The sequence below is a fragment of the Girardinichthys multiradiatus genome, chromosome 5, assembly GCF_021462225.1.
Source record: "Girardinichthys multiradiatus isolate DD_20200921_A chromosome 5, DD_fGirMul_XY1, whole genome shotgun sequence".
NCBI lineage: Eukaryota > Metazoa > Chordata > Actinopteri > Cyprinodontiformes > Goodeidae > Girardinichthys > Girardinichthys multiradiatus.
The window spans coordinates 30,691,479-30,715,324 of NC_061798.1; the positions used below are offsets into that span (position 1 = coordinate 30,691,479).

At 38.7% G+C, this 23,846-nt stretch overlaps 2 protein-coding genes across 8 annotated transcripts; both read right to left on the reverse strand.

The window, feature by feature from the left end:
• Window positions 1-1,337: 1,337 nt before the first annotated feature.
• LOC124868368 (polymeric immunoglobulin receptor-like) lies at window positions 1,338-11,176 on the reverse strand. 6 transcript variants are annotated; one of them, XR_007038310.1, is made up of 9 exons: window positions 10,984-11,157; window positions 9,809-10,135; window positions 6,803-7,123; window positions 6,389-6,667; window positions 6,201-6,284; window positions 4,575-4,676; window positions 4,445-4,500; window positions 2,296-2,397; window positions 1,338-1,645 (listed from the first exon to the last, which is right to left on the reverse strand). XR_007038310.1 is itself a non-coding variant. In XM_047365579.1 (9 exons), exons 1-9 carry the CDS (start codon window positions 10,997-10,999, stop codon window positions 4,216-4,218), a joined length of 1,113 nt encoding a protein of 370 aa, XP_047221535.1. In that variant the 5' UTR covers window positions 11,000-11,176; the 3' UTR covers window positions 3,750-4,215. The 6 variants fall into 6 exon arrangements, 5 of the variants coding, with proteins under 5 accessions (XP_047221535.1, XP_047221533.1, XP_047221534.1 ...); XM_047365579.1 differs by lacking the exons at window positions 1,338-1,645; window positions 2,296-2,397 and adding an exon at window positions 3,750-4,341 and having other exon boundaries at window positions 6,920-7,025; window positions 7,107-7,123; window positions 10,984-11,176; XM_047365577.1 differs by lacking the exons at window positions 1,338-1,645; window positions 2,296-2,397 and adding an exon at window positions 3,750-4,341 and having other exon boundaries at window positions 6,803-7,025; window positions 7,107-7,123; window positions 10,984-11,169.
• Window positions 11,177-14,263: 3,087 nt separating this feature from the next.
• Window positions 14,264-20,296, reverse strand: LOC124868367 (polymeric immunoglobulin receptor-like). 2 transcript variants are annotated; one of them, XM_047365575.1, is made up of 8 exons: window positions 20,156-20,296; window positions 19,533-19,856; window positions 18,389-18,592; window positions 17,858-18,136; window positions 17,669-17,752; window positions 16,040-16,141; window positions 15,910-15,965; window positions 14,264-15,806 (listed from the first exon to the last, which is right to left on the reverse strand). In XM_047365575.1, exons 1-8 carry the CDS (start codon window positions 20,190-20,192, stop codon window positions 15,681-15,683), a joined length of 1,212 nt encoding a protein of 403 aa, XP_047221531.1. In that variant the 5' UTR covers window positions 20,193-20,296; the 3' UTR covers window positions 14,264-15,680. The 2 variants fall into 2 exon arrangements, with proteins under 2 accessions (XP_047221531.1, XP_047221530.1); XM_047365574.1 differs by having other exon boundaries at window positions 18,272-18,592.
• Window positions 20,297-23,846: the final 3,550 nt, after the last annotated feature.

Here is a 23,846-nt window from a genome sequence, read left to right on the forward strand (position 1 = left end):
ATCATCAGTAGAGGGTGAGCATTAAGTTGTTGCCAGCAGAAGCTTGGATGATGCCCCTCTCCAGAAAGGTGTCACAGGTAGACACAGAGTCAGGCCAGGTGTAGCTTCTAGGAAGAGAAAAGAGAGAACAAGGTTAAAAGGTGAAATAACAGCAAACAATGCAAAATTGGAGAGTAGTGTAAGAATGTAGCGAAGAGTGTGAAAGTGGTCATTATGTCCTCCAGCAGCCTAAACCTATAGCAGCATAACTACACAGATAGTTTCAGTTCTGATTATTTAGTTAAACGGCGCTTATTTACAACAATGTCGTCTCAAGGCACCCCACAAAGGGTCCCACTGATGGTCATAGTTATACTAAAAACCACAAGGATTGGGATACCTCTCTCTGTCAGACTGATTATAACCATTGGAAAAGAGAAGGGGTCATGCAGGTAGCAGAAATGGAGGGTGTGTTTGCACCTCAACCATAACTGAGCTGGTTTAGACTAAACCTGACTCCCCCTTACTCCGTCCAACAGGGAGGGAGGAAGGCGGAGGTAAAAAATAAGGAAGATAGCTCAGAATAACCTAAGCCACTCTAACTATAAACTTTATCAAAAAGGAAAGTTTTAAGCCTAGCCTTAAAAGTAGACAGGGTGTCTGCCTCACAGACTAAAACTGGGAGCTGGTTTCACAGGAGAGGAGCCTGATAACTAAAGGATCTGCCTCCCATTCTACTTCTAGAGACTCTAGGAACCATCAGTAAACCTGCAGTCAGAGAACAAAGTGCTCTGTTAGGAACGTATGGAACAATCAGATCTCTGATGTATGATGGAGCTAAATCATTAGGGCTTTATATGTGAGGAGGATAATTTTAAATTCTATTCTTGATTTAACAGGGAGCCAATGAAGGGAAGCTAAAATAGGAGAAATATGATTTCTCTTTTTAGTTTTCATCAGAACTCTTGCTGCAGCATTTTGAATCAGCTGAAGGCTTTTAACTGCATTTTGTGGACATCCCGATAGTAACGAATTACAATAGTCCAGCTTTGAAGTAACAAATGCATGGACTAGTTTTTCAGCGTCACTCCTGGATAGGATATTTCCAATTTTGGCAATGTTCCAGAGATGAAAGAAGGAAATCCTTGAAACCTGTTTAATATGGGATTTAAATGACATGTCCTGGTCAAAAATAACACCAAGGTTTTTTACTTTATTACCGGAGGTCAATTTAATGCCATCCAGGTTAAGTGATTGACAAAGCAGTTTCCTTTTTAAAGACTCCAGTCCAAAGACGACAACTTCTGTCTTGTCTGAATGCAGCCCTAATGTGAAGGTGTATTCAAAATTAATTTAGTACCTTCACAACCCTGGGTTTAAACTGCTTTAATAAAGTTTAATCAGTCTTTCCAAATGTCTTCTAAAATTCCAGAATAAAAACTATTTTATAAATGTTAAGTAAAATAAAAACAATAGAAACATAAAACAGTACATTTGGTCTGCTGACTTGATCTGTTAGGTGAGATGATGCAAATGTATTTTTTCATCATTGCTTAGCTTTTCTCTTGTAAATCACATTATTGTAGATGTCATTGTCATCATGATTCAATAGGTCTCCTGGGCTGGAAGAGTTTACGAAAACCATATCTTCTTGTAAGTCATAAATCTGAGAAGAATAAAACACAACAAATAAAAAACGCTGCGTGAGCAAGCAGAAATATTTTAAACCTGAAGTCTTGTTTAGTCACATCATTAATTCTCATCTTATCATCTGTATCAGCAGGGTTCGGCACATTCATTCTGACTCCATCAACTAAAAGAACAAATTAAAATTTTATTTCTAATGGGTGTCTTAGGTTACGTTCACACAGCAGGCAAATGCAGCCCACATCCGATGTTTTTGCCCATATCTGATTTTTTCATGATAATCTGAACGTCCCAATTCAGATTTTTTCACCTTTGTACTGCTTCTATATGTCGTACTAAATCAGATACGTAGACTTGTTATGATTTGGTCATAATATTGTCATCTCCCATTGCCCAACAACGTAATAGCAACAGAGAGATGCCACCATCGATTATTACTTCCATAAACAGTGAGCTGCTGTGTGATTTCCACATTCTCCTTCTGTGCATGCAGGTCGCTTTGGGGTCGTGAAGCACTGAGATTGAAGTCTGATGGCAGTCGCAATTAAATAGTAGTGTGAACCACCATGGTAAATCAATCACATTTCAGCAAAACATCAGAATTGAACATCAAGACCTCCTTTGTGAACATAGCCTATTTGTGTGTCTATGTGAGTGCATAAAATGTACCTTGTTTGCTCTTTACTTTGCTTTTTAAACCAATGAAAAGGACAAATGTTAGAATTAACAGCAGAGCCAGGACTGCAGGCAGAATGTAAAATAAAATCACATCTGGAAAGAAGACAAAATAGAGAAATATTTAATCTGTCCATCAAAAACCGACACAGAATTACAGCATGTATTTGTTTAGTAAGTGTGGTGGAAAAGTGGCAGCACCAAAATCTCTTACTATACACTTGTGTTTTTTTCTGTTTGACTTCAGAGATCCTTTATAACGCTGTAGTAAATATTTTGATTAAGACAGTGTGCATAATGCGCACTATGAAAGAATAAAACAAATAACAGAACTTCCATGAACCCCTCAGTAATTCTGTTAATTCCTGAATCTAAGATCCCTCCTTTCAATACCCTCCAATAAAGGTTAAGAAAAGTTATCTCTCAATACACTGCCTTTGCTCCTTTTTTTGAAAAATAGGAACACTCCCCCCAGTCACCAGAGGTGTGGTTCCTGCTTTCTATGCAACACTAAAAAATGTGTCAACCTCAACAGCTCAACAATGTCCAGAACCTTCAGCATCTGAGTGAATCTCCACCACCATCCTGCTTTATAACTACCTCAGCAATCAATGATGATGGACTCACCTTCTGCTGAGCCCTCAGTCTCCTTCATAAAGAACTTGGTGAGCGGAGTGAGGAAAACAATTTCCTCAACCTGGGTGAGGAGATCCCTCCCAACTTTCTTGAGGTAAACAGAACGTCTTCTCGACAACCTCTCAGAATTTTACCAATTTTTGCTTCTTCAGCCACAGAAACCACAGTCTGTTTTATCACACATGAACTGTCTCAGAAGTCCCCAAAGATAATCAATCCCTAAATCAGAATCAGAATCAGCTTTATTGCCAAGTTCGTATATACAAACAAGGAATTTGACTCCGGTACACTTTGCTCTCTGGGTTTTGTTTAACGGCCTCCTTCTTTAGTTTGAGTGCTGGTGTCCAAAAGCAAGTCCTTTGTTTGTCACCAGAACAGGTACCAGTGACCCTTAGACCACAGCTGCTGGAAGTCACATGTGCAGCTTCTACATCCTCAGCCGTCACCTGCCTACCTGCTCTCTAACCCCTCTATCCCTCTTCACTAACCTTCAACAAGCTCTGCTCACAGTAGAACCTGTCTTCACACAAGCCTCTACCAGATATCACCAGGATCTCAAACTCTGCTCAAAATCATTTTCTGACAACAACACAGTGGGCCATCCTGTTTTGTTGCAGGGGTTCCTATTTGGCTTAATCCTACCTGCCTCGACTAACTGGACTTTTGTTTTCCCAGATGCTGCAGAACTCTCCCTCTTGCACCTTTTTAATTGTAGCTCATTGTAAATAAATCCTATTTTAAATTTAGTCTGATATCTGAGTCTGATTCAGCATGTGGGCCAGGAAGCGCTCTAGAAACATAGCAGATTCATCTTCTGCACTGAGCCCCAAGCGTTTGAGGTTGGAAGGACTCCTTGCCATCACCCTAATCTTTAGCTGTCTAAAGATCCAAGTCAAGATTCTGACTGGGAAACTCGAAATGTTCAAATAACTTCTAGTCAGAAGGAAAATGTTGTTAAATGATCACTTTAAACCTAAATCTGCCAGGGGTATAAATTTTGGTTTTATGTGTAAATTCTTTGAAACTTTGAAATTCCTTCATGGTTTCAGACACACAAAAGGAACATATTGTGAAACAACTAACAAATAGCATGATCTTCAGTGTGCAGCTGAAGCCACTATTTTTATTTGTATTCATTGTGATTTTTTTTGGTGTTTGTGTCTTCACTTTGCTGTAGCTTTAACACACTTAAGTCACATTTGAAAAAACTCAAACATCTAAATGAAAAAAGAAGCATTTGGCTGGTTTAGCTGTTAAATAAGATGTTGAAAGCTCTGGTCACATGTTTCCTAATTGTGACAGGTTGTTCCTGTAAAGGATGTTGTTGTAGATATCATGATGATTCGACATGTTTGGTGGACTGGAAATGTTCATGTAAAACGCATTCTCTTGTAATTCATGTATCTAAAAAAACAAACAAAAAAAACAAACAAGAAAATCGAACAAAATTAAGATTCTCTTCACAGGCAATAGGAAATATTTTAGAGCTCAAATTCTGTTTACTTACATCATTACTGATCATCCCCACATCTGAGTTCAACACATTCAGTCCGACTCCATCCACTGAAAACACAAAGTGACCATGATTTGCCTCTATGGGGGGTTTCTGTGTGAGTGCATAATCTGTGTAAATGTACCTTTCTTGCTCCTTGATTTGTATTTTAAAACCATCCAAAGGAGAAATACCAGGATCAACAGCAGAGCGAGGACTGCAGGCAGAATGTAAAATAAAGTCACATCTGAAAACAAGGAAACATATAACTCAGTTGGGTCACTGAACCCTTCCCAGAAATAATACCACAGAATGAAATGTTCTTATTTTAAATGTGGCGACAAAGCTGTGATCACTTAAAGTCAGACCTTATACTCATATTCCCGTTTTCTGTTGCTGTCTCCAACACATTTAGATGAATTTATTTACCATTTCTTAACTTACATGATCTCAACCCACTCAGAAACCTGAAAAAGTCCACACCTCAAAGTTTAGCATCACTTAATCTAATGAAGGAGGCACCTGAATTTATTTCCCCCATGTTGATGTGTCCTTGGTCTTGGTTAAGACACGTTAAAATTGAAAACCAACATTGTAGTAGTGATATACTTTGAATATGTGAAAGTTTTGAGGCTGTGGGTGGTTAGGTCTGGACTGTGGTATAAAAACACAAGAACAGCTAAATAAGATCAGATAAGTAAGAAAAAGTAATGAGCGGTAAGACTGTCTTACATTAGCTCTAACCAAACCTCTGTTTAATAATGCAGATTCTCTTTATGTGCATTAACAGCTCTGACCAGTTAGACCAGAATATCTGCATGTTAGAAGTAGCTTGTATGGGAAGAGTGAGCAAACAGGAAAAATAAATAGAGACAAACAAATGTAAAGAGTTTGCTAGGAGCATGTGGTGATGGTGGCAGAGATGTGACCAGATCAGCAGAGCTGATCAGAGACACAGAGCTGGTTTGAGTTGGAGAGACTGTAAGGGAAACATAAACACAATGTGGTAAAATCCTTAACCGGGATTTTCTGATGCTTTTGATCATTTCATCTCTCACTTTGCTGACCTCACCAACTTCCAGCTGTATTTTTATGTAACCCAGCTGATAGTCGGAACAACAGATAAATGTTCCTGCATCAGCTGCTTCCAGATGACTGCTGCTGTCCAAAAGCGAGTTTTTTGTTTGTCACCAGAACAGGTATCAGAGACCCTTAGACCACAGCTGCTGGACGTCACATGTGCCAAGAAGGTTCTGTTAATGATCCATGTGGATTTCGTGTCCCCTACCTACTTTGGGACATGAGAGATATTCTCTCAGAGGGGATAACCTTCCCTCTTTCAACTTGACGCCTCTCACTTACCAGGGAGATCTCCAACACCAAGATACTCAGCTGGAGGCTGGCTTGTGATGTCTTTCTCATTGGTAAACTCCAGAGTAGTAAACTGCAGAGCAGAATTAACCTGCCCTGGACCCCACCTTTGAATGCCCTTGAATGTACCCGGCCGAGCACCAAGAGCCACGGCTTCAACGTGAGACGTTTGCCTACAAGCTTCCCCACCAAGCCTGGCTCCAGGATGGTTCCCTGGGCTCTTTAGTCTGGGTAAGAAATGCCCAATATTGTGGCCTGCCCTTCATCAAGATCACTGAACATATTTCATCTTGTTAAGCTTTAATAATTCACATCACAGATCTTCTTTTTGTCTTTACAAAATGAGCATAAGCGCACAATGAAAGTAACAAACAAAAACACAAACAGGTAATGAAGTTACCAGTCAGATGTGGGGATGTTGTCAGAGATGTAATCTGCTCATCAGTGATGATCGGAGACACAGTGCTGCTTTGATCTGTAGAGACTATTATAGAAAAACCTAAATCAAAACCTTTCATTTATTTTTTTTTCAAATTCTTTATTTTTAAATTTTGTCCATCATTATAATCTTTACTTTGCAGATCTCACCAACTGTCAGCTGTATCTTTATGTAGCTCAGCTGAGAGTCTGAACCACAGTAGTATGTTCCTGCATCAGCTGCTTCCAGGTCAGTGATGGTCACAGAGAAACAGCTGGAGGAAACATTGTGCAGCATGAACTTTCTTCGATTTTCCATTATGTCTGTGCAGTTGTTGTGTTGGTCTCCTTTACAGAGGAACATCTTTTTATCGCGCTGTTCTGGTGGATTGGGACACTGCAGAGTCACTGGATGTCCCACGATGCCACTGATGTGGAATAACTCCAATTCTGTCAGATATAATTTATTTAAGATTTATTGATTGGAGAAACACTGAAATATTTCAATGCATCAATTTAAAAAAAGAACTGCTATTTTTGCTGATTCACACATGCAACATTATGAGGCAGATTATGACTTCTCACTTTTGACCTCCAGCTCAACAGCAGAGAAAACATCTACTCCTGAGTTTCTCTGTACACCACAAAGATATGGCCCAGAATCCCTCAGGGTCAGTTTGGAAATAGTCACTTTGAATATACTTGTGTTTGTGTCACTGTTGAAGCTGAGTCGTCCTTTTTGTTTGGTGTCAGAGGTGATTACTGCCTGCTGTAGACATGTGGAGGGACGGTTTCCTCTGCAGATGTACTTCAGGTTGTTGACAGACTCAGAGTCATACGGACAGCTGATGGACACTGAACCTTCCTCAATACTTTGGATTTTACTCACAGTGTTGCAGCATCTGTCTGGTATAAAATAAAAAACAACATTTAAAAACGGAAACTAGAATTTATTTTTTGTATTCTTTTTTTTAATAGCATTGCCTATAGCATCAGTGTCTTCCCACGGTGTCACATCCCCCTTAGCTCACGTGGAAAAGAGCTGAGGAGGAAGAGCTGCGGGACCTGTGCCAGCATCAGTGCCAGCGTTTCAACAGGAGCCAAAGGTAAGGACCCATCATTCCGTCCATCATCACGGGATATGTAAACTGTTTTCCCAACAAGCTGGATAAACTAGCAGTGCGTACTGTGTCGATGGGACTATCAGGAAACCAGCTTGATTATGCTAATTGAGATGTGGCCAACCATGCTAACTCTGGAAGCACACATAAAACTATGGATGATTTTCATCTACTCTGGGCTGACAGGATGAAAAAGAGCGGTATGAGGCCATAAAATCTACCGCAGAACTTTAGACTTTGTCATGATAAAAGTGTTTGTTGTCAACTCTACTACTGCTACGACAATCTGTGATGCCATCCACACTGCTACCAGCAGACACCGAACACAGCATCCCCAGGCCCCTTTTCCAGAGATTTTAATCATGTCTTCCTCTTCTCAACTCTTCCCACCTTCATCCAGTATGTTACATGCCACACCAAATACAATAAAACACTGGACCTTTGGCACGCTAACACAAAGTAAGTAAATAGCTCTTCACCTCTCCTTCCCCGGAGGAGCTTTAGATCACAACCTGGTTCATCTCCAGCTTGTGTATCTCTGTACACAGAGAACCAGCTGTGACACACAGTGAGGAGATGCCCTGAGGAGACTGACGAAGCTCTAAGGGACTGTTTCAGCTCCCCTGTGTGGGAAGAGCTCTGTTCTCCTCATGGGGAAAACACTGACATCATCACAGACGGAATCACGGACCACTTTAACTTCTGTGTGGACAACACTGTTCCCCTCATGAAGGTAGGATGTTTCTCCAATAACAAGCCCTGGATCAACCCTGAAATAAAGGCTCTCCCCAAGAGGAAAAAGAAAGCCCTTAGAAGAGAAAAAAAGAAGGAGTTGAGAGCTGAGAGTTCAGAAAAGGAACTGAGAAGAAAATCAGGGGTGGAAGAAAACTTCTACAGGAATAAAATGAAGGACCTGCTGCAGCAGAACGACACCAGTGTGGTTTGGAAGAGCCTGAATACAATTTCAGGTCACAAACCAATCTTTCCGCTTGTAGGAAATTTAGGGTAGGTGAATGATCTGAACCAGTTCAACAGGTTTGAACCAGCACCTGCCCCTCCCCCGTCCCGGTTATCTCCCAACTTCACATTTGTCAGCTCCCAGCTACCCTCACTCCCTCTGCTTCAGAAGACTCATCTTCATTATTCACAGCTTCATTCACACAGCACCCTTCCACCAAAACCCCCATGTTCCTCTCAACACTTTGGGTGAGAAATGACCCGCAAAAAGGTCAAGGTGCAAAAGACTGCAGAGGTTGCATCAGTCTGAAGCTGGGGATAGCACCACAGCTGTGCATACTGTGCAGGAGGTCTTCTGTGTGGTCCCAGTGCCAAAGACCGCACATCTCAAGAACCTTGACAACTTCAGTCCAGTAACATTGACCTTGCATTGGAACAAGACCCTGCAAAGGCTAATCCTGGATTTTTGCAGGAGCAGACCCTCCACACTGACAACAGTGAACATCCAGGGAACTGATGTTGAGATAGTGGACCCTTATAAGTACCTGGGTGTTCACCAGAACAATAAACTGGACTGGAGTAACAACAGTGATACTCTTTACAAGGGGTCTGAGCAGTTTACTTGATAAGGAGGCTGAGATCTTTTGGTGTGGAGGGGGAGCATCTAAAGACTTTTACTGATTCTGTGATGTCATCAGCCATCTGCTATTGTGTAGTATGTCGGAGCAGCTTCTCTACAACTGAGAGGAAGCAGTTAGCTAAGCTCATTAGGAAGGGCAACTCTGTCCTAAGATGAACACTGGACACAGTGCAGGTGGTGGAAGGCAGAAGAACTCCAGAAAAAATAACATCACTAATGAACTATCATCCATGCATGAAGCTGCTGCAGAAATAAGAGTCCTGCAGTGACAGACTGCTGCATCCTCGGTGCACAAAATAATTTATCGCAAATCCTTCCACCCAGCAGCTGTTAAACTTTATAACCATCACTGCTCCCAACTAACAATATAAGTTGATTACATCTCTGCTATTAATTTGACAGTTTTCCAGCTTCTTGTAAGTAAATGTGAGAAATTTGTTTTACAAATGTATAAAGCCTAATCTGTACAGTTTTAAATATTATTACTTACTCATATGCTATTTTTCATAACTGTATAGTTTTGCCTACATTTAACATTTGACCTAATGTGAAGTCTATCTTATGTTGTATTTTTGTTACTGCTTATCGTTATGTTTATCTGCGGGCTTCTGTTTGTCATTTTGCTGCTGTAATACTTGAAGTTTTCTCCTGAGAGACATTAAATGAGATTTATTGTGGCAGAATAATTAAATACATTTTACCATTAATATAATACAAATAGAGGTCAAAATATATTAGTATGGCTGTACTGTTATAACCTTTTTAAAAGTATTTCTGAATGAAAGAATACATTTAAAAATATTCAACAAGAATATTTACATGACTTTAGTATCAACCTCAGTTTAGCTTATTATCCCCAATTGTACCACGTACCTTTTCTTACTTCCAGCTTTACCTCAGTGTAGAGATCTTTTCCTCTTTTGGTCACACCACACCAGTATTTCCCAGCATAATCAAAATGAAGATCAGAGATGGTCACTGTGAAGACTCTTCTTCTTGTGTCATCATGAATGTAGTAATTGCCTTTTTCTTTTTTTAATGTTGTAATAAGAACATCACTGTAATCACAGTCATTCTTACAAAGGTATTTTTCGTAACGTTCATACCCTTGATTATATGAGCAGGAAATGTTTACATCTCTGCCCTCAAATCCAAAAACATGGATGATTCCTGCAGCAATGCTCACACAACTCAGGCCAGCTGAAAAGAGATGGCACCATCAACTTGGTCTTTATATAATGCATCCTGAAAGTATTACCACCCTGTTACCTCTTTCATATTGTGTTAGATTACACATTTATTCTAAGACTGATCTGAGTACAATTCTCTCTAAAATCTACACAAAATAGCTCACGATCAGAAAATTTAAAAACGTTTTAAACATTTCAAATATATAAAAAATTTCAACATTTACAAATAAGAGTTATGTAAGTATTGAAAGCCATGGCTTAATGTCTTTTTGAACCAAGAATCAAGTCGTCCTGGGTATGTCTCTACAGTGCCTGCCAAATGCATTCGCCACCCTTGGCTTTTTACCTATTTTGTTATATTCCAACCTGTCATTTACATGTTTTAAATATTATTTTATGGAATGGATCTGCACAAAATACTTTTAGTTGGTGAATTGAAATGACAAAAACATATAAAAATAATAAATACAAAATAAAAAACTTAAAATTGGGATGTGCATATGTATCATCCCCGCCTTTGCTAGTAGTTGTAGTGCAACCCAACACCTTCAAAAGTAACATAATTATTAAAATCAAGTCCACTTATGTTTCACACAATCTGTCAGTATAAACACACCTTTTCTGAAAGGCCTGAGAGGTGTCAACACTACTAAGCAAGAGGCATCACACCATGAAGTCCAAGGAGCTCTCCAAACAAGTCAGGGACAACGTTGTTGAGAAATACAAGTCAGGGTGGGGTTATAAAAAAATCTTTGATGCTTCCCCGAAGTATCATCAAATCCATTGTCTTCAAATCGAAAGCATGTAGGTACCACAACAAAGCTGCCAAGAGAGAGCCACCCACCAAAACTCACAAACCTGGTAAGGACGGCATTAATCAGAGAGGCAGGACAGAGAGCAATGGTAACCCTGAAGGAGGTACATTGTTCCACGACAGATACTGGAGTATCTGTCGTTACGACAACAATAAGCTGTGCATTCTATAGAGTTTTTGATTTATTTATTTATTGTTTTTCAATTTTAGGTGTCCTCAAAGATGTTCAAATGGATTTAAGTCTGGACTCTGGCTGTACCACTCAATGACCTTCACAGACTGCTCCTGAAGCCATGCCATAATTGGGGCTTTTTGCTTTAGGGCCATTTCTATTTTGGAAGACCAATTTCTTAGCCTGGAACAGGTTTTCTCAGGTTTTCTCAGCAATCAGTTCCTGTTGTAGAAAAACATCCCCACAGCATGATGCTGCCCCCAAAATGCTTTTCAGAAAGGATAGTGTTAGCTGTCTCTAAGCTGTGATTTTGCTAAATTAAAGCCGGCTGCTATGTTAGTCTGGACAGTCTACCATAAAGACTCAATTAGTAAAATGCATTAGCAATGGTTGACATTCTGAATTGTTCCCCTGTCTCTATAGGTTATCACTGGAACTCTGTCTTCATGACAGTTTGGTTCTTGGTCACCTCTCTGATCTAGGCCCTTCTTCCCTCATTACTCAGTTTGTTTGGACAGCCAGATCTAAGGAGGTTCACAAACTTCTTCCATTTCCTGGAACCTTTAATGCTGCTTGAATGGTTTTGTTTTCTTCTTCAATTGTGTGCTGTGAAACCAAATGTCTACAGATAATTCCTTTAACTGTACAAATTCATTCATTTGAAATAAATCCAATACATCCAAATCAGGATTTAAAGAAAAGGGTGTGTCTTATTATTTAACTGTTATTTTAAAATGTTGATATTTTAAATACATTTAAAAAAATTCTTAATACATGTTTTAACTTTTTTAGTATGTCTTTTTTGTGTAGATTTTTAAAAACAAAGATTGTACTAAGGTCAGTTTTGGAATAAGTTTGTAATGTAACACGGTAGTGTATACACTTGACTTTTACTGCTAAATCTATGATTTACATATTTCATAAAACACTTTTTTTCATACTTTGAACTTCCTAAATGAGTAATTGCAAAAGAAGTATTTACAACATATGAACATTTCAGTATCAGTGCAGTATCTACTGAGAATTTATTTTTGTTTTATTATGTTTAAATAAAGGTAATCTAAGTCAATAAATGTAATCTCAAAATTTAAAGACTGTATTTAACTGTATTTAATATGTTCCAATGACAAAACTTACTGCATAAGTTGAAGAGGCTCCACATCGTTATATTCTTCAATGCAATGTACCGAATACAGTGGAAGTCATTTTGATCTGTGAGTTAGTGGAAGAAGGAAGCCAGAGTCTATTTGTTGTTTTGACCCCCTGTCTGATGAGTTTCCTTTTAAACATATGAAAGACCACAAAAGTTTAAAATGTGAGCCTCTAACGACCTGAACACAACAAAGTCGATGCATGGAGCATTTTTTTTTTCTATGCTGTGTGAATTATTTAGAGGAAACATTTTAATACTGAGATAAGTGACCTATTTGTTAGTGGTTTTGCTGTCAACCATAGACGTTGTTTTCTACATCTCAGCTTGACTGCTAATTTGATGTTTTAGCCTCTTTGTGGTGAAACTGCTAAATGTTTAGTGCTACTAGGTGGTTAATAAGTGTAAACCTGTCATTTGTAGACATTTTCTAAAGTATTTAAAGGGATCAGCCATTTTTGAGGTTGCTGATGGACTACATGAAAACAAATCAGTTTCCACTAGCAAAGAATTTCATGTTTTAAAGCTATGATTGAATAATCATAAAATATACCAACCTTATTATTACAACTCCTAACCGTTTGATGAGAATTTATATGTTTGCCCACACCAACGTGGAAGAATTTAAGTACAGGAATCTTACTACAAGAACATCTATGGCAATGATAATCTCATAGTTTTATACCACCTGCTGCTCCAGAAGTTCATAATAAAAAAATCTAATAATCTAACCTTTATCTAACGCCTGTTGTTTTATAGGACTTGATAAAGAGCACTAAAAAAAGAAACTCTTATTAAGGAAAATGTCGATGGTAGACCTGGCAATGTGGATTTTCTGCACACAATTTGAAAATGATTTAGAATTAACCATTAAGAGCAATGTTTGGACCAAAAATATGTTACTATATTTTGAGTTGACACCTTGGCCTGAGGATGGATCATGGGGAAACTGAAGATGGCTGTAGAAGAATTTTATAATTATCTTTGCTTATGTTTATATAGATAGATTAGATTAGTTAAGTTTTGATGCAGCAAACGGGAAATGCTTGTGTGAAATATGTGCTTGTGCAACTAGGCTGTGAAAACTAGGAGTTAACTAAGCAGAACATGAGTCCGTGAAACAGGAACTGAGCTTGACTGCTGGGGAGGTGACTGAATGACATGAGAACCATTTACCTAGTGTATAAAATACAAAGCAGCTGGTTGAGATCTGAACAGAGGAGCTGAGTGAAAAAGAGTAACATTGAAGGATCTAATAGGACACAGAAGGATCTAACTAAACTGAAAGCTAGAGACTAACCAGTAAGATTTGGTAATAATCTAAACTAAAACATAAAGAAGGAAATACAAGTTAAAAAAAATCTTAAAATAAAGGAAAAGCCAGGTACGGAAGCCTACAAGTGACAAAAACCACAATAATAAAAATAACCCAAAATAACTCAAATTCAAAACCAATAAGATCCGGAGATCATGAATAGTTGTCATTTCCCTTTATTTATAGATAAAAAAATCATTTTGTCTTAGACTGTTTATGGGCATCTTCAATTTAAGCACAGGTTATTCCTGAGGAAAATTTATCACAGATAAGAGTGTAGATTTTAAGTCATCTAGGAGCTTAATTTTAAGCTGAAAAACACTGCCCCACTTAAAGAAAGTAGAAAAAAAATAATTTATATATCCAACAAGGAATCTTATGTCCTTCTTTTTGAACATTTACTGGTACTTTCAAGAAAAGGAAAGAAAGGGGTTATTGACCTCACACATCTATGCATATATAATAGAAATTTAGTAAGTATGTGGGATGGCATATGAATTCATTGCACACACGTTAAGAACCTGTTTACAAAATGCTTTGTGTAAAATTTGATACAATTAAACCAAAGATTATTCATACTTGTGGCAAATTTAGTTTTTTAATTATTTTATTAAATCAAGAGGTTTGGTTCTTACATGAAGTGAGACAATCATCTTAAAAAGATTATAAAACAATGGAAACAGAATATCAGTTTGGAAAATTTGCATTTTTTATTTACATTTTTACATTTAAAAACTTCATGTTTAAAATCATTTATACACTTCTTATTAACTGATGAAAAAAATCTTTATTTGCCTTGCAGCAATCAAACCCTTCTTTTAATTGCTGACCCGTCTTGTGCATGTTTGCTCTGGTATTAAGGGGATTCTGTCATGATCCTGGTGTGTGCTTGTGAGTGTGAATAGTGTAAGGTTTTTTCTTAGAGGATCTCTGCTGGAAGGCGTGGCTTCTAGCTGAAGTTCACACACCTGTCTGCAATTTTCTCATCAGTTGCTGGGGTTTTTAGGAGCTGCTTGAAGACCAATCTTCTCCTGATGCTTGACCTCACTGGTAGATTCAAGCCAAATCTTGTCTTCCAGAGAAAATTGAATTTTTGTGCTTTACCTCGCCTGCCTTGAACTAATTTTTGTGTCTGCTATGCCTCTTAAATTGAGTCTCTACTGGTGGCCTTACGTCTGGCCAAGTTACCTCTTCAAGCCTCTCCAAAACGGATCTCTCCAAGAAACCCTTCCTCTGTCTTTCACTGCAGCTTCTACATCCTCAGCCGTCACCTGCCTACCTGCTCTCTAACCCCTCTATCCCTCTTCACTAACCTTCAACAAGCTCTGCTCACAGTAGAACCTGTCTTCACACAAGCCTCTACCAGATATCACCAGGATCTCAAACTCTGCTCAAAATCATTTTCTGACAACAACACAGTGGGCCATCCTGCTGTGTTGCAGGGGTTCCTATTTGGCTTAATCCTACCTGCCTCGACTAACTGGACTTTTGTTTTCCCAGATGCTGCAGAACTCTCCCTCTTGCACCTTTTTCATTGTAGCTCATTGTAAATAAATCCTATTTTAAATTTAGTCTGATCTCTGAGTCTGATTCATCATGTGGGCCAGGAAGTGCTCTAGAAACATGACAGATTCATCTTCTGCACTGAGCCCCAAGCGTTTGAGGTTGGAAGGACTCCTTGCCATCACCCTAATCTTTAGCTGTCTAAAGATCCAAGTCAAGATTCTGACTGGGAAACTCGAAATGTTCAAATAACTTCTAGTCAGAAGGAAAATGTTGTTAAATGATCACTTTAAACCTAAATCTGCCAGGGGTATAAATTTTGGTTTTATGTGTAAATTCTTTGAAACTTTGAAATTCCTTCATGGTTTCAGACACACAAAAGGAACATATTGTGAAACAACTAACAAATAGCATGATCTTCAGTGTGCAGCTGAAGCCACTATTTTTATTTGTATTCATTGTGATTTTTTTTTGGTGTTTGTGTCTTCACTTTGCTGTAGCTTTAACACACTTAAGTCACATTTGAAAAAACTCAAACATCTAAATGAAAAAAGAAGCATTTGGCTGGTTTAGCTGTTAAATAAGATGTTGAAAGCTCTGGTCACATGTTTCCTAATTGTGACAGGTTGTTCCTGTAAAGGATGTTGCTGTAGATATCATGATGATTCGACATGTTTGGTGGACTGGAAATGTTCATGTAAAACGCATTCTCTTGTAATTCATATATCTAAAAAAACAAACAAAAAAAACAAACAAGAAAATCGAACAAAATTAAGATTCTCTTCACAGGCAATAGGAAATATTTTAGAGCTCAAATTCTGTTTACTTACATCATTACTGATCATCCCCACATCTGAGTTCAACACATTCAGTCCGACTCCATCCACTGAAAACACAAAGTGACCATGATTTGCCTCTATGGGGGGTTTCTGTGTGAGTGCATAATCTGTGTAAATGTACCTTTCTTGCTCCTTGATTTGTATTTTAAAACCATCCAAAGGAGAAATACCAGGATCAACAGCAGAGCGAGGACTGCAGGCAGAATGTAAAATAAAGTCACATCTGAAAACAAGGAAACATATAACTCAGTTGGGTCACTGAACCCTTCCCAGAAATAATACCACAGAATGAAATGTTCTTATTTTAAATGTGGCGACAAAGCTGTGATCACTTAAAGTCAGACCTTATACTCATATTCCCGTTTTCTGTTGCTGTCTCCAACACATTTAGATGAATTTATTTACCATTTCTTAACTTACTTGATCTCAACCCACTCAGAAACCTGAAAAAGTCCACACCTCAAAGTTTAGCATCACTTAATCTAATGAAGGAGGCACCTGAATTTATTTCCCCCATGTTGATGTGTCCTTGGTCCTGGTTAAGACACGTTAAAATTGAAAACCAACATTGTAGTAGTGATATACTTTGAATATGTGAAAGTTTTGAGGCTGTGGGTGGTTAGGTCTGGACTGTGGTATAAAAACACAAGAACAGCTAAATAAGATCAGATAAGTAAGAAAAAGTAATGAGCAGTAAGACTGTCTTACATTAGCTCTAACCAAACCTCTGTTTAATAATGCAGATTCTCTTTATGTGCATTAACAGCTCTGACCAGTTAGACCAGAATATCTGCATGTTAGAAGTAGCTTGTATGGGAAGAGTGAGCAAACAACAGGAAAAATAAATAGAGACAAACAAATGTAAAGAGTTTGCTAGGAGCATGTGGTGATGGTGGCAGAGATGTGACCAGATCAGCAGAGCTGATCAGAGACACAGAGCTGGTTTGAGTTGGAGAGACTGTAAGGGAAACATAAACACAATGTGGTAAAATCCTTAACCGGGATTTTCTGATGCTTTTGATCATTTCATCTCTCACTTTGCTGACCTCACCAACTTCCAGCTGTATTTTTATGTAACCCAGCTGATAGTCGGAACAACAGATAAATGTTCCTGCATCAGCTGCTTCCAGATGACTGCTGCTGTCCAAAAGCGAGTTTTTTGTTTGTCACCAGAACAGGTACCAGAGACCCTTAGACCACAGCTGCTGGACGTCACATGTGCCAAGAAGGTTCTGTTAATGGTCCATGTGGATTTCGTGTCCCCTACCTACTTTGGGACATGAGAGATATTCTCTCAGAGGGGATAACCTTCCCTCTTTCAACTTGACGCCTCTCACTTACCAGGGAGATCTCCAACACCAAGATACTCAGCTGGAGGCTGGCTTGTGATGTCTTTCTCATTGGTAAACTCCAGAGTAGTAAACTGCAGAGCAGAATTAACCTGCCCTGGACCCCACCTTTGAATGCCCTTGAATGTACCCGGCCGAGCACCAAGAGCCACGGCTTCAACGTGAGACGTTTGCCTATAAGCTTCCCCACCAAGCCTGGCTCCAGGATGGTTCCCTGGGCTCTTTAGTCTGGGTAAGAAATGCCCAATATTGTGGCCTGCCCTTCATCAAGATCACTGAACATATTTCATCTTGTTAAGCTTTAATAATTCACATCACAGATATTCTTTTTGTCTTTACAAAATGAGCATAAGCGCACAATGAAAGTAACAAACAAAAACACAAACAGGTAATGAAGTTACCAGTCAGATGTGGGGATGTTGTCAGAGATGTAATCTGCTCATCAGTGATGATCGGAGACACAGTGCTGCTTTGATCTGTAGAGACTATTATAGAAAAACCTAAATCAAAACCTTTCATTTATTTTTTTTTTCAAATTCTTTATTTTTAAATTTTGTCCATCATTATAATCTTTACTTTGCAGATCTCACCAACTGTCAGCTGTATCTTTATGTAGCTCAGCTGAGAGTCTGAACCACAGTAGTATGTTCCTGCATCAGCTGCTTCCAGGTCAGTGATGGTCACAGAGAAACAGCTGGAGGAAACATTGTGCAGCATGAACTTTCTTCGATTTTCCATTATGTCTGTGCAGTTGTTGTGTTGGTCTCCTTTACAGAGGAACATCTTTTTATCGCGCTGTTCTGGTGGATTGGGACACTGCAGAGTCACTGGATGTCCCACGATGCCACTGATGTGGAATAACTCCAATTCTGTCAGATATAATTTATTTAAGATTTATTGATTGGAGAAACACTGAAATATTTCAATGCATCAATTTAAAAAAAGAACTGCTATTTTTGCTGATTCACACATGCAACATTATGAGGCAGATTGTGACTTCTCACTTTTGACCTCCAGCTCAACAGCAGAGAAAACATCTACTCCTGAGTTTCTCTGTACACCACAAAGATATGGCCCAGAATCCCTCAGGGTCAGTTTGGAAATAGTCACTTTAAATATACTTGTGTTTGTGTCACTGTTGAAGCTGAGTCGTCCTTTTTGTTTGGTGTCAGAGGTGATTACTGCCTGCTGTAGACATGTGGAGGGACGGTTTCCTCTGCAGATGTACTTCAGGTTGTTGACAGACTCAGAGTCATACGGACAGCTGATGGACACTGAACCTTCCTCAATACTTTGGATTTTACTCACAGTGTTGCAGCATCTGTCTGGTATAAAATAAAAAACAACATTTAAAAACGGAAACTAGAATTTATTTTTTGTATTCTTTTTTTAATAGCATTGCCTATAGCATCAGTGTCTTCCCACGGTGTCACATCCCCCTTAGCTCACGTGGAAAAGAGCTGAGGAGGAAGAGCTGCGGGACCTGTGCCAGCATCAGTGCCAGCGTTTCAACAGGAGCCAAAGGTAAGGACCCATCATTCCGTCCATCATCACGGGATATGTAAACTGTTTTCCCAACAAGCTGGATAAACTAGCAGTGCGTACTGTGTCGAAGGGACTATCAGGAAACCAGCTTGATTATGCTAATTGAGATGTGGCCAACCATGCTAACTCTGGAAGCACACATAAAACTATGGATGATTTTCATCTACTCTGGGCTGACAGGATGAAAAAGAGCGGTATGAGGCCATAAAATCTACCGCAGAACTTTAGACTTTGTCATGATAAAAGTGTTTGTTGTCAACTCTACTACTGCTACGACAATCTGTGATGCCATCCACACTGCTACCAGCAGACACCGAACACAGCATCCCCAGGCCCCTTTTCCAGAGATTTTAATCATGTCTTCCTCTTCTCCACTCTTCCCACCTTTATAAACTATTAAAATAAATGGATAAAATGTTCAGATAAAACAAATGTATCCTTTATTGGGAGTCATTTATATTTAACTATATATATTTTCAATGCAGGAGCTGATCCAATTCTCCTGGACTTGTTAGGTATTTATTAAATGATAATTTGACAAACTGCTAAAACTAGAAAATACATTATGCTCCCAATAACAATAAATTTAACACAGGACTCTGATTAAAATAGCATATTATCAACTTGGTTAGATACTGATGCCAAATTTTACTTTACTTCATTTTAGTTTGTTGTAAAATCTCCAGTGAAATGTGAAAACATCAACTCATTAATATTTACCTTTTTTTACTTCCAGCTTTACTTCAGTGTACAGATCTTTACCCAACCTGGTGACTCCACACCAGTATTTCCCGGCATCATGTGAACGAAGATCAGAGATGGTTACTGTGATAATTGTTTTCTTTGTGTCATCGTAGATTAAATATTTGCTTGTATTTCTTTGTAATGTGGTAATTAGAACATCGCGGTTGCCGCATCCATTCTTACACAAGTACTTTTTAAAACTCTCATAATCCTTAATATATGGGCATGAAATTTTAACTTCTTTGCCCTCATATCCAAACACGTGGATCAAACTTGCAGCACCGCTCACACAGTTCAGAGCTGCTGGAAACAGAAAACAAAATCAGTTCTGTTATTATGCTTTAACATGTGAACAATTAAGTTTCTTGTAAAACTACTTTTTTAAAGAAAAATCCTGATCAGTTTTTTATCAATTTAAAGTACAGAAGGATAATTAACGTGCACATTTCAGTCACAACACACACAGGATGTGCTGCCAAGTCTTTTTGTATTTTTTTATCCTTCAAAAATACATTTTCTTTTAAATGAAATACTTTTCACCATAAGGTTAAAGCAAACTGCCAAAGAATTTCTGTTGTTGATCAAATGATATAACTTACTGCAGATGATGAACAGCACGTGTTGACAGCTCCACATCTTTCTGCTCCTCAAGACAACAGATTAATTAGGCCAGAAGTAGTTTTAAACTGATCTGGAGCATTTAGAGGAAACAGAGGCTATTAACAGTTGGTTAGTTTAACACCTTTTGAATGTGTCAAGTTAGCTCACATGTGTGAAATGTCGTCTTTCTGCATGGCTTAAGTGATCACTGTGCAGCTGAGCTGCTTATAGATGTCACGACTAACAGAAAAAGAGGAAACAGTATTTTCTCACCATAACATAGAGTGGGGGGTGTGGTACAATAGTAAACTCAGTTGCTCCTCAGCAAAGTGGTTACTGCTCTGAATCTTTGCTGTGTAGAACTACTTGTGTGGACTTTAGATTTTCTTTACTTGAATGTTTCCATTTTCTTAAGGTACTTTGATTTCTTCTTACAGTCTAAAGAACATGTATCTTAGGTCAAAATGCAAAGCTAAATTCACCTTAAGTATAATTGTGTGCATGGACGCTTTGTTTGGATCATACATTTGTTCTGTCCTTCATGCAAACGGGTGTCCCCTGCCTCTCCTGCTGTCTGATATCATCTTCTCTGCTCACTGCTTTCGCAGAAATCTGACCAGATGCCCATATGAACTGTGATGTTGAGCAGCTTTGCAAAGCCGTCATTTAGAAAGCTGCATTTCCCGGTTTAAACTTGTTAGTTTATTGCTTAGGACTTTGTGGTGAGCAGAGGTGGGTGGAAGAGCATTACTTTAATATATATTTTTACTTAAGTAGAAGTGAAACGTCATCCAGAAAAATTACTCAATAGTAAAATAAGTATTTGGTAAAAAAACGACTCAAGTACTGGGTAACAGTTTAATCATAACTGCTCAATTATTATGTGAAAATTATGTAATCAGACAGAGCCAATTGGGGTAATATCTGTTACAGAATGATGTCAGTTTCAAATGCCGTGCCTCCCGTGGGATCAAAGGTCACGAATATTCAATGTTAGTTTTCGGCCTTGCGGCTTACCTGCAGAGATTTCTCCAGATTCTCTGAATCTTTTGATTATATTATGGACTGTAATAATCCCTTGCAATTGTATGTTGAGAAATGTTGTTCTGAAACTGTTGGACTATTTGCTCACACAATTGTTCACATATTTGTGAACACGTCCTGTGCTTGTGTACAACTGAGGCTTTAGGGATCCTCCTTTATACTCAATCATGAGTCTCACCTGTTTACAATCAACCTGTTCAACTGTGGAATGATTCAAACAGGTTTTTATTTGAGCATTCCTCAACCTTCCCAGTCTTTTATTGCCCCTGTCACAGCTTTTATCGAACATGTTTCAAGAATCTATTTGAAAATGAGGGAATATTTGCAAAAAATAAAGTTGATCAGTTTAAATATCTTGTCTTTGTAGTGTATTTGGCTGCATGTAGGTTGAACAGGATTTGCAAATCATTGTTTTCTGTTTGTATTTATGTTTTAACCGTCTAAACTTCACTGGAATTGTGGTTATATATTAGCCCAGTCAAACAATTATGAATAAAGATGGCTTCAGATTGAAGTCAGGGGTTTGATTAATTTAAGCGTCCCCACAACCCCTTTCTATTCCAGCCAAGGCCATTTGTGACACTCTGGAAGCAGCTAGCAAGTCCTCCTGAACAACATAAGGGGTGCTAGCTCCTTGCTAACTGGACATGTTTATAGGCAATAGGAGAACCTGTTAGGAATGCATAAATATTTTTTCTTCTCTTTTTGATCCTTTGTGAGAAGCCTAATTAATGCCATCCAGGGAGGTAAGACATATCACCCCTATAAAAAACCGCCACCACAATTAATGTTTAGAAAACAAGAAATGCTTCAGATCCACAGGTTTATGTACTTACATCATTATTCCTCGTGTCCTCTCTAGTACCAGCTTTCATTCTGAAATCCACCAGAAAACAAATATTATTGTTCTGTCGTTTCTTTTCTCTTTATTTGATTTGTATGCATGTGTTCTGTGTAATATATACTTTGCCTACTCTTTAATTTCTTTTTTGAAATCATCAGAAGGACAAATGGCAGAATCCACAGAAGAATCAGAGTAACACGCAGAATGTAAAATAAGGTCAGATAATAAGAAAGTAGAAAACTTAGTAGATTTCAAGAGTACATTTCCTGCAAACAAATGCACAGAATGATAGCACGCCATTCTTGTTTTAACACACTTCATAGACAATGAAAAATCCCAAAGATATTTGCCCCGATATCACAAAAGCTGCATGTTGGTCTTTGTAGTCATTACATGGACATAGTAAAATTAAGTCTCGTTTAAAAATTATTTAAGACGTAGAACATAAACTTTAGCAAATTTAAGACTTTTTAACATTTTAAATTTAGATTTTTAACTTTTTGAAATTTGTCCCAAAACGTTTCGAGTTTATTCTTTGAGATGTACACACCAAACGTTTGGACACACCTTCTCATTCAAAGAATTGTCTTTATTTTCATGACTATGAATATTGTAGCTTCACACTGAAGGCATCAAAACTATGAATTAACACATGTAGAATTATACACTGAACAAAAAAGTGTGAAACAACTGAAAATCTGTCTTATATTCTAGGTACTTCAAAGTAGCCACCTTTTGCTTTGATTACTGCTCTGCACACTCTTGGCATTCTGTTGATGAGCTTCAAGAAGTAGTCACCTGAAATGGTTTTCCAACAGTCTTGAAGGAGTTCCCAGAGATGCTTAGCACTTGTTGGCCCTTTTGCCTTCACTCTGCGGTCCAGCTCACCCCGAACCATCTCGATTGGGTTCAGGTCCGGTGACTGTGGAGTCCACAGCCTGGAGGTGTGTTTGGGGTCATTGTCCTGTTGAAAAATAAATGATGGTCCAACTAAACACAAACCGGATGGAATAGCATGCCGCTGCAAGATGCTGTGGTAGCCATGCTGGTTCAGTATGCATTCAATTTTGAATAAATCTCCAACAGTGTCACCAGCAAAGCACCCCCACATCATCACACCTCCTCCTCCATGCTTCATGGTGGGAACCAGGCATGTAGAGTCCATCTGTTCACCTCTTCTGCGCCGCACAAAGACTCGGTGGTTGGAACCAAAGATGTCAAACTTGGACTCATCAGACCAAAGCACAGATTTCCACTGGTCTAATATCCATTCATTGTGTTCTTTAGCCCAAACAAGTCTCTTCTGCTTGTTCCCTGTCCTCAGCAGTGGTTTCCTAGCAGCTATTTTACCATGAAGGCCTGATTCACACAGTCTCCTCTTAACAGTTGTTCTAGAGCTGTGTCTGCTGCTAGAACTCTGTGTGGCATTGACCTGTTCTCTAATCTGAGCTGCTGTTAACCTGCGATTTCTGAGGCTGGTGACTCGGATTAACTTATCGTCCGCAGCAGAGGTGACTCTTGGTCTTCCTTTCCTGGGGCTGTCCTCATGTGAGCCAGTTTCTTTGTAGCGCTTTATGGTTTTTGCGACTGCACTGGGGGACACTTTCAAAGTTTTCCCAATTGTTCGGACTGACTGACCTTCATTTCTTAAAGTAATGATGGCCACTCGTTTTTCTTTACTTAGCTGCTTTTTTCTTGCCATAATACAAATTCTAACAGTCTATTCAGTAGGACTATCAGCTGTGTACTGTATCCACCTCCTGCACAACACAACTGATGGTCCCAACCCCATTTATAAGGCT